Raw genomic sequence first — 12,061 nt, 5'->3', positions numbered from 1 at the left:
TATAGTTATTTTGTGTGAATGGTATAATATTATTCGTGGGTACTTGAAACTTCTAAAGTATACTATTATATATCTATGATAGTACCACGGTTTTTTGTTGATGTATAACGCGTCATAAGTACCTAATAAATATTATGATATGATTAATTTGGAATTTATTATAGGTACCTAATATAATATCGATGGTGAAACGGCAAAAGGGTCTAAGCGACATAATTCATTATTTTCAGGAGAGCCGAAAAAATTTTTTTTGTGATTTTAATCATTTTTTTTTTCTAGATAAGCTATAACTTTTTTTACAGTCAGAATAGGGTATTATTTGGTAGAATATTTTTTTTTTGTTTGTATCTCCTTCATGTGTAGGTATTCATATTTTTAATAATTTTTTGATTTTTATTTACGTGCATACGGCAATTTGAAAAAAATTGTTTAATATTTTGGCGCTTATACCCTAATTTTTTTCTACATTTGCCTGTTCATTTATCGCCATTGTATTATTGTAATTTATAGTGATTACTATTTTTATTTCAGACCAATAAAATAATATTAAAATATCACGTCATTTTCACATGTTTTTTTAAAAATAAGATGTACACAAATATTTTCCGCAAAAAAAAATATGAATCTTTATTAAAATATTATTATGATGAAAATAACGAAAAAAAAATTGTAATCCTTTAGAACATAACATAACATTTAACTTTTTCTTCAAACTTAAATGAAAACAAATAATAAAAAATAACTTATTTCTAGACTTGACTTTGTACTTAAATCTATAAAACAATGGTTAAAATAAAAAATTACTTACATTTTTAATCATTAAAATAAATAATTACTATTCCTATGTTAAAACTTACGTAAAAATTGAATAAATGAAATAAATGATCTAGTCTGAGTCTTCTTCGTCAGTCTCTTGTAAAATATCACTTATATCGTGGTTTGATTGCATGCGTAAATTATCTTCGTGAAAGTTGTGGGGTATGATGCCATCGGTACATAATTTTAAAAGGTCGGTTAGTTTTTCTTTTGAAATTTGTAAGCTCTCCCCGTATAACTGTGTTGGATTAATGCCGATGTTTTTTTTCTTAACTTTTAATGTTTTTGGTTCTTCGTCAGCGCAGTAAGTGAAAAATACTTTTACGTTGTGATCTCCATTTAAAGGTTTGTTAAAAATAAATGATTTCACTTTAGTTATTTGAATCAATTCCTTGTCTGAAGTTTTTAAATTTAGAGCAAAATATTGTTTAGCCAATGTTTTCCAATCTTTAAAATCTGAGTACTGTACATTCCAAACTTCAATTGGAGAAGAATTTATTCGTGAATTTCTAATTAAATGTGACCATTCACTAGGTGCCCACACGGTCTTATTTCTTGTAAAACGCTCTATTGTGGCATGCATGCATGGAATCCACCGGCATGTAGGTATGACCAGGCAAAAGAAACAAATATAAATTATAATATTGTAAATCACGATTTAAGATAATACACTATCTTAAATCGTGTTGTACCATAGACGTATAATAGAATTCTATTATAGTATGTCTATGTGTTGTACTACAATCTTATCAAATGTATATAAATATTAGTCGTACGAAAAATTCGTGTACAATGACACCACGCATAAACGTCGCTTGTCCCCTAAAATATTGTGCTAATGTCGTTTATTCCCTATTGTTGTCGTATAGTCCTTTATTACAGAAGACAAATATTATATAAAGTGTCGTTTAGATCCCAAATTTAAAATTCAAATATTCGTTGTTATAATGGTCACAGCTGATTTTGCGCACGCGCAATGGACGTAATATATATTTTTCTATCCAATAGTATAAGCCGTGTCGCTTAGACCCAAAGTGTCGCTTAGACCCTTTTGCCGTGTCACCATCGATATTATGTCTTAAGGTCGCTCCACACTATGCATGTTTCGCGTTTCGCGTTTTGCGATTCGCGTTTCGTAGTGTTTCATAGCGTTTCGTAGCTTTTCGTAGAAAAGGTATACACACTATGCATGTTTCGAGTTTCACGTTTCGTGTTTTACGTTTCGTAGTGTTTCGTTCAGTTTTCAGTTTACTGTTGCTTAGTACGATTATTTCGTGTGGACATACAGGTTGTTTATTCTTTTTTATTTAAATAAAAATGAATAGTGATAGCGAAGATGAATTATCAATCGCCAGTGCAATTTATATTGTATTGGCTTCAAAACTAAATAAAAAAAAAAAACCAAAAACACGAAGATGGTGGACTACAACTTTATTTAAAAATCGAGATCTGTATGTATAATATTTATTTTAATAATATCCTATATATTATATATATATATATTCTATATAAATGTTGTAGATACAGTGGTAATAAATTAATGAATGACCTATCATACGAGTGTTCTAGAAAATTCGAAAATTTTTGTCGAATGACTTCGGCAGATTTTGAATATTTACTTAATTTAATTGGTCCATCTATTTCTAAACAAGACACTCACTTAAGAAAATCTATACCTGCTCGGGAGCGTTTAGCTGTAACTTTACGGTTTTTGGCCAGTGGAGATAGTTACCAAAGTTTAAGCTACTTGTTCAAAATGTCACCTCAAGTTATTTCATTAATAATAATTGAAGTGTGTGAAGCATTGAAAACAAAACTTTCTGATCAAGTAAAGGTAATTTATTGTTAATTAATACATTTTTAATAGTATTTAACATAATTAGATATTGCTGAAAAATGTTTTAATTAGTATTTTTATTTTAAATTTTGATTTAACCAATCATAGTCCAATGTCCCTTCAATAACTTTAGTTGACGCCTCTGTTTGGTTGTTGAGTGGTGGAGATATTAGTGATGAACGATTAGGTGTCGAGGAATTGGATGGAGATGGCTTCGATGTATGACCAAACGTTGAGCATTGAGATGGCGAAGGAAATGGTTGTTGTGCATAATTTAATGTTGCAGTATTTTGAGATGACAATGAATATGGCTGTTGTACATAATTTAATGTTGTAACAACTTTTGTTGATGTCTCTGTTGAGTTGTTGAGTGGTGCTAGTGGTGGAGATACTTGTGATGAACGACTGGGTGTTGAGGAATTGGATGGAGATGGTTGCGATGTGTGACTGAACGTTGAGCATTGAGATGGCGATATAAATGGTTTTTGTGTATAGTTGAATGTTTGGAATTGAGATGGAAATGTATAAGCTTGTTGTACATAACTTAATGATGTATTTTGAGATGGATGTTGTACATTTTTGTGAGTGGTGCTTTGAATTATTGCTCTAAACATCAAATTATCTATTTCATGCATCACACAATGACGAGTTATTTCGTCCATTTTTCGAAGTTTTGTTGCTACTAAAGCACCATATATATCATATTCGTCCTTCTCCATTTTTGTTTGGCTCTCTTTTTTTTTTGCATTAAATACTCGTATGCCTGGGACACACGTATTTCATTTTCATCTTTCTCTTTTTTCTTCTTTTTTTCGGGGAGCCATTGCAGGTGCACTAAATGTATTTTTTTCAATATTGGTAGTGTCACTCGACCAATCAAGATATTTTTGTCCTTCATTATTGTCTCCTTTGGTGGTTTCGACATTATCTTCCGTAACTACCATTATTTGGATCATCGCTGACATCATGTACATCGTTGCTTTCACTACTATCTCCCTATTTTAAAAATATTATAAATCATGATTATATGATATTTACATAATTTTATTATACTAGAATTATTTTTTTTATAGACTCCAAAAACTTCTAGTGAATGGCAAAAGATCGCTGACGTATATGAAAAAAAAATGGAATTTTCCTAATTGTATTGGTGCCCTAGATGGGAAGCATGTGGTCATACTTTCTCCTATTAATAGTGGTAGTGATTATATTAATTATAAAGGAACATTCAGTATCGTTCTAATGGTCTTGTGTGATGCTGACTATAATATTACTTACGAAAATATCGGATCACAAGGTAGAATATCAGATGGAGGTATTTTTCGTAATTTTACATTGTCAAAGAAATTAAAAAACGGAACGTTGAATTTACCCACACCAAGATGTTTGCCTCAAAAATTTAAGCCTGTCCCATATGTTATCGTAGCTGATAATGCATTCCCATTACAGGAAAATCTGTTAGTCCCTTATAGTGGAAACCATGATAGTGGATCATTTCAAAGAATTTTTCAGTATAGGTTATCTAGAGCTCGTAGAACTGTTGAAAATGTGTTCGAAATTATGTCCGCAGTTTTTCGTGTTCTAAGAAAACCTATTTTACTAAATCCTAATAAAACTCGATTAGTCACGGAGTGCTGTGTATTATTACATAATTTTTTAAGAAGAAGCAAAGAATCAAAAAATATGTACACACCACCAGGAACATTTGACACGGAACAGAATGGTCAAATACTTAATGGATCATGGAGAAATGAACGCGAAGGGCAGATATCATTATTATCGATAGAAAAAAGAGGTAGAAAAACATCTATAACGGCAAAAGACATTCGAAAAGAATTTGCAGAATACTTTATGACAACTGGAAAATTAGAGTGGCAATAATTATCAGTAATATCTATATAATTTGTAAATACTCAACACTTGTATTATATGTTTTTTTATATATATTCTGTATTCAAATCAAAACAAATATATTAATACATAATATATTAATACATTCACTACCTACCTCGTTTTTTTTTTACCTATATAATGTTATTATATATTGTCTTAAATTCGTAATATGAATTTAATAATGACATATTATTTTTTTATATTAATGGTTTTTGAACTTTTGAAGAATGATACTTAAATGTATGCAGTTTTACATATTATTCAATACGTATCTTCTAAAAAAATTGATAACTATTTAAAAATATAAATATTTTTTTGAATTCAGTTTCATCAGTAATTTACAAAAATGGTTATTAATATAAAAACCATGGTTTTTACAATAGTAAGTATTATACCAATTTTAAAAAACCAATTTTTGTAATTAACTGTTGAAAAATAACGCAAAAAAATGTTTATATTTTTAAATAGTTATCAATTTCTTTATAAGATATATATATTGAACAACTGGTAATACTGCGTACATTTCAGTACTATTATCATTCTCTAAAATTTCAAAAACCCTTAATACACTTAATATTAATTTGACAACATAATATAGGTAGTACAAAAAAAAAGTTTAAAAAAAAAATTATCTGTTTATGACAATATTAAGGACAGTATAATAACTGTACAAAAATACATTTTTTTATAGTTTAAAGTGAGACAATTAAATAGATAGAAAAATGAATAGAAAAAAGTGGGTGTCGCTCTGCTGTACAGTAGGTCACTATAATGGATGGTGTTAAATTTGAATACAATGATATAATATGATATAATGATATAATTGTATAAAAAACCTAATCTGAGCGAAGACGATCTAGTCAGCCTAACTATGATATTACTAAATATATTTTTTTATATTGTTGTGAATAAAGTAATTTATATATAACCTATTTACGTAGAACCTTGTTTTACATTTTCAATCCTTGAAACATTTTATAAATTTTTAACTACAAAATAATTTTTAAATTTTTAATTTGATAAATTTTGTCAATATTTGAACTTTAAATGATTATAAAAAAATTTTGACTGGATTTTTAATGTCATTGGTACAATATATTAAAAGCCTTCTATTAAATTTTCAAGCTTTTTTTAAAATTTTATTGGTATTTATAGAAAAAAAAACTAAAAAAAATTGAAAACTGAAAATGTTCGTTAACTGCTCAAAATAAGTAAAAATATTTTGAAAATGTTATCGTGTATACTTAATATGCTAATATAAATATTCAGTCAACATTTCGTGTATCTGCGGTCATTTGTTTTAGAGTTACACCAAAAACCCAAATCGATTTTGTCGAAAATTGATTTTGCGTAAAAATTCCCGTCTTTCCTAAGTTTTCCTTCTGTTTTTCACGATGCTTTTGAAGCTACTGGAAAATTTTAACTTTTTACCCCCCAAAGTACCAACTAGATTCACTTTCCTATCAGAAAAGATACTGTGGAAGAAAATCTAAGCACTCTTATTGTCCTAAAAGGTGATGGCAGACAGAAAAATAAAAAATGAAAATAAAAAAAACACTCATCATTGTTAAAACAATACATTCATCGCTCCACTCAGAATCTAAAATGTATAATTGTTTGAAAATATCAATCAATTAATAATGTATGTATTTTATACAGATAGCTTTATAAGTCGAGTATAATATGTTAATTAATTCATCTGAAAATCTATATTTAGCCACAGAATAATTAATAATTATTACACTTACGATTGTATCTATAGTTCCGTGTGGTGTGTATACATCTTGCATAAATGTATTAATAGCATCAAATGCAAACCAGGATGGCTTAAATACATCTTTTCTTCCAGCACCAGAAACTTTCGTTGTTTTTATTTTTGGTCGATATCCTCTATAACTCTGGATTAAATTGTTAATTTTTTTTTTTATTTCTTCCTTTGGTTTTTTAAATTGTAAACCTAATTTGTGATACGCATCATATTTTTTATTTTTCGATTTGCGGTCTGTATCTTTTGGATCCCACAAACATCGTTACTTTTTAAACTCGTCAATAAATGTGAGCACTAGTTCATCATTCCACTCGGACGCCATGGTGACAACTAATTGACGAACCAAATTTGTAACGAAATTACGTAATTCCATATTTGATAACACCCATTTACCTACAAATATCTAATTTTATTTATAATAAAGTGATATGAACTTCCTGTTTATATAAGAAACGCGAAACAACACGAAACACAACAAAATACAACGAAACGACACGAAACAGCACGAAAAATATTTTCGGGTCCTTTGATTTCGTCAATTTTACCGCCTCGTTCGCGAAACACTACGAAACCGTTTTCACGAAAAAAAGTTTCGTGAAAAAGCTATACACACTATCCACGAAATTCGACGAAAACGCGAAACGCGAAACATGCATAGTGTGGAGCGACATTTATACCTAGACTAACATACCGTCTCCGCTCAGAATCGTTTTTCTTATACAATGATATTATATCATTGAATTCAAATTTAATACCATCCATTATACAGTGACCCACTTGTAACCTACTGTACAGCAGAGCGAAATCCACTTACCCACCTTTTTATGATTACTGTTTTTATTGTTTAATTGATGAATTAAATTATATTTTCAGGTGATTCCAAAGGTCCTATAATGTCTAAAATGATAGATGTTGACAACATAAGTATTGATAATAGTCCTCTGCATAGTAAGGATAATGTTTATACTATGATTTCATTTAAATATTAAAAAAATTTTAAACTTTCTAAAGATCATTATAATCAAATAGATCTGAGCAGGCCACTGTCACCAATCATAATTTCATCTGACTTCAAAACACCCAACACAAAAACTATTTCCATTAAAAAGAAGCTATTTTCATCTCAATCACCAGCTAAGCAGAAATCTATATTGCTAAATGATTCATTGATACCTATTAATATTTATTGATAATATTCAATAATACATATATTAATTTTATGTCGAGTCTAGAAACATTGTTAATTGTTTGTAATTTTGATTTTAATTAGTTTGAAATTATCAATTTATGAATTTTGTTAATTTTATTTCAGACAAAGAACAAAAAACAGAGCTTACAATATACAGTATATATTGTTACAGAGTTAAGCATAAAAATGAATAAAATTTTGTTGAACCTAAGTAGACAAGGAGAAATGCTTAAAAATATCTTACATAAAGTACATAATAATATTCATCGTAATAACGAGAATGATGAAACTATTAACAATGATGATGCAATTTTGGAAGATTTTCCCAAAGATATTAATAATAAATTAGTAAACGACGAAGTGTTATGTAAGCAGTTGGTATGTATAAAATGCTATTATTTTATATTCATTTTTTCGTTGCCATAACTTAGTTATTACTTATTTTACATTTATAGATGAAAATGTTAAAAGAGTTTTGTGCTTATAGTGTTAGTTAAGTAACAACATCATAAATAATAATCTAATAATCTAACTTAATAATAATCATGTCATAATTATATAATCCTTCAGTTTTATCTTATATGCCATTGTATTATACACTTTTTAGTTAATATAATATAATGAATTCATTATTTAAATCGCTAACTGCAGAAACGGGACAAGTTCACTTTTCCTAATTTTTCAGGAATGATGAAAAACTGAACAACTTATGAAATTTTAATGTAAAAACTTTGAAATTTTAAACTCTATATTTAATTAAATCACTTAAAAATTTCATTTAATTTGTAAAAAAAAAAATGTTATAACTTTTTTTTAATTAATAAATTTAAGTTATGGGCATGTCTCCTTTTTGCAGAAAACATCGTTTTCATATCTTATTTATTGATGTAGGGAGAGAAACACTATCAAATTATGCAAAATATTGTTTTTATTCATCGATTTATTTTTACCAAATATAACTTATATAACTTATGTTATTATTAAATATAAATATAAAATTATTTTTTACGTTTTACAATTTTTTTTTTTTGAACTACAACTTATAATTAAAATACATTGATGGTATTATTTTTAATACATTTTTGTCATTATATTTTTAGTCTAATACATTTTCATCAGATTTTGATGGCCATTCACTTATTGGTTTCCAAAATCCAATATACTCCTCCGGGATAAATTTCAATGTATTTTTGATATCTTCCAACTTTTTTTTAGAGGTTCAATAGAGGCGTTCAACTTCTTTGTCAATATCATTATTGATGTAATGATTTATAAATGATATGACTTCGTTAGGTCCTTTACCAGCTACCCCTTCATAATAAACGTAGCATTTCATACTTCCTGTGGATAAGTTATGAACACCAAAGTTACAAACTGTGAGCTGTCTATAATAATAAAGATCTTGGACAGGTATTTGATGTAATGAAAGATTGGCCATGTAATCGATACAAATGCCCACACTTTTTGTATCGTCCAGGCATATTTTTTTTAATCGAACTTAAAGCTGTATAAAACTTTTGACTTCGACGCTTGTGAATTAACAATTCAGCAACAGCCACTTTTTTTGCATTTTCATTAAGACTTTGAGATTTTATTTTAGCATTTAGCTCTTCAAAAGTGGGACAAGTATCCTTTTGTGGACGTCCAAATCTCAGATTGAAATTTTCCTTAAAATACGACCAGAAAGATTTATAAGAAACTTTGTGATGAGTATATTTTTCTTTAAACATTTCGTACATTTTTTTGACAGACAATTTTAAATCCAAATATTTGACTTCCTTTCCAGTATAGTGAGATAATTTTACTGGAAAAGATTCTAAATAACTATGAATATCAGTCATAATTTCACCACCCAATGCATTACCACTAACATTTTTTCGTCGCATATCCCGTGGACTTTGATTATTTTTAGATAAAAAAATTACACGTTCACAACGTTTTTTTGTTATACAGAAAACACTCAAAAAAGCACTTTTACATACTATTTGTTTTTTTGTTTGGTACGTAACGAAATATTTTATCGAAACCGATTTAGGCTTGGCTTGTTCAGCACACATTTCTAATCTACTTCGTTTTCTCTGTACAGGCTGTAGTTCCATTAAACGTTGTATGTAAGAATCTTGCTCGTCCTTGTCCTTCATTTGGTTGAACATTTCAAGTAAACTTTTTTTTTCTTCATCAGTGAATACAGATAGACATTGTTTTTTACACCTATAGATCATCCATTTTATTTTAATATGATTATATTATTTAGTAATAAAAATAAGAAGTGTACATACGTGCATATGGTTGCTGGTAATTTTTCATGAATTTCTTTTCCAGCGTAATTTATATAAGATTCACCTCGTACTTTCGCATTTTTAATAATGTTACGTTTATATTTTTCGCTGTTTATTACACCTTTCTTCCTTTTTGACGTTTCAAGAATTTCTGTCTCGGAATCAGAGTCAGAATTCATTTTCAAAAATAAAATAACAGTTCACACTATACTTTACTGTCGTAAAGGCTACGATATACTGAATTACATTACACTGATTACAGCACATTATGATGGTTATGGATAATATTGACAAAAATATTATATTATATTAATGATAGTGAATTTCTTGGTATTTTGTTCAACACGTAGTATAATAATTGTATACTATTAATAGTACATTAATTTGTTTCCATACAACTAAGATAAGATAAATTCAAAATAATTATACATATAAGATGTTTACTGCAGAAACATGACATGTCATGGACATGTTCCCTTTCTGCAGTAAAGTGAAATTTCCAAACACTATATTTAGCGTTTGGATGGTCGGATTTTGACTCCTTTCTACAGCAAACGATGTATTTACGCGTGCTTAACGAAAAATGATAATAAAATCAAAATTGAAAAAAATGGACTTGTCCCGTTTCTGCAGTTAGCGATTCATTTAATTTTAATTTTTAATTGCATAAAAATAATTATGTCCAATTATATTCATAAACAAATATGTTTAATTTTATAAATATCTATGTATGTAATATTTATATTATATTGATATTATATCTATATTGCGTTTCGTTAGAACTGCGACTCAACGCTAATGCGCCTCGTGGTGTTTTTCATTAAGGTTTCTAAAACTAGCACGTTAAGTTACGCAGCAAATTTAAAATTGATAACGAATATTTTAAACCCCTGGTTTGAGACAAAACCGCCACGAAGCGCGTTAGCGTCGAGTCGCAGTTCTAATGAAACGCACTATAGTAGTTATTATATTATTAAAATAAATAATGTATATATTTTTTATTTTCACTACTTGATCAATATAATGTACCTTCATTAAATGTTAAAATACTTTGTTTATATCAATGCTTAATGATATATATTATAGATGGCTGATGTATTGAGATGAGGAACGTTGTGAGCTTTTTGTGGTAAGAATAGATGCCAAAAAGATTTTTAAAAGAAAAGTTTAAAACTAATATATTGTGTACCAATTTTCGTATTTTATAAAACTATATTAATTACCTATCAAAACAATACACAATTGACAATACATGGATTCAAATAAAAAAAAAAATTAATTACAGGTTACGAAACATTTTTATACTGAAGCAGTAGTAAAAATAGCTATTTTTCAGGGGGCCTTAATCCCCCAAAGTGTTTTTAGTTTAAATACCAAACCTATTTTATATATTTTTAATACCACAAATGGGTAGCTTTTGGAGTGGATTTAAGAAGTATGTCGACCATTTTAGGGAGCCAAATAGTACTGAAATAAGACAATTTTTGGAACCAGTATAACCTAAATAGGCGCATTTAAGGTATTATCACGACCCAAATAAAACTCATTTAGATACCAATATGTCCCGGAGTTCAGTCGGAACTCAAACACGTGGAAGTCTATGAATCGTGTTAAGATCTTTCCGTACAGTCTGTGACTGAAATTGGTAAATTCCTGTTGATGGTCTGTGGGTCACAAAATACCGTCCATAGAACCTTCTGGGAGGATATTTTGACTATTAGGGAAAGTCAATAATAGTCCAGGCAAATTAGAAAAAATAGCGGAAAAAAAAGCAGGAAAGCTGAATTTTGGTATACACCTTTATGGAAGGGTTCTAAGTAACATACTAAAAGTCCCCAAAGATTTGATGACCGCTACCTTCGCTAGAGCGCGCTTTGTGCAAGAAAAATCAGTTTTTCTCAAATAACTCGGTTATTATTTAAATTATAAGAAAAATACCTATATACTATATTATAGAAGAGTTAATTACCTATAAAAAATGTACTTACATCATATTATGTCGGAACAATATTTACCTTGATAATCGCACATGAAATATCATATAATTGGTAATTTCTGTCTTATGACGTCCGTAATCGTGATTAACACAGTTTTTACTTTGTATTATACTATTACAAATGAACAGTTTATTGTTTTGTAATTATCATGACATGAGTTTGAATGATAATGTTACGAGTACATAATTTATAATTGCTATCTAAAAATAAAATAACTATTATATATATAGGTAGGTATATAATAATAAAAATTAATATTGGTTAATATAGGTATGCCTTACA

The 12,061-nt window shown here is 28.3% G+C and overlaps 1 protein-coding gene across 1 annotated transcript; it reads left to right on the top strand.

Annotated features, from left to right (window-relative positions):
* The first annotated feature begins 3,769 nt into the window (after positions 1-3,769).
* LOC103308554 lies at positions 3,770-4,534 on the top strand. The gene is made up of 2 exons (XM_008182113.1): positions 3,770-4,291; positions 4,373-4,534. Exons 1-2 carry the CDS (start codon positions 3,770-3,772, stop codon positions 4,532-4,534), a joined length of 684 nt encoding a protein of 227 aa, XP_008180335.1.
* Positions 4,535-12,061: the final 7,527 nt, after the last annotated feature.

The sequence above is a fragment of the Acyrthosiphon pisum genome, chromosome X, assembly GCF_005508785.2.
Source record: "Acyrthosiphon pisum isolate AL4f chromosome X, pea_aphid_22Mar2018_4r6ur, whole genome shotgun sequence".
Classification (NCBI taxonomy): Eukaryota; Metazoa; Arthropoda; class Insecta; order Hemiptera; family Aphididae; genus Acyrthosiphon; species Acyrthosiphon pisum.
This window is presented reverse-complemented; position numbering and strand designations above follow the sequence as displayed.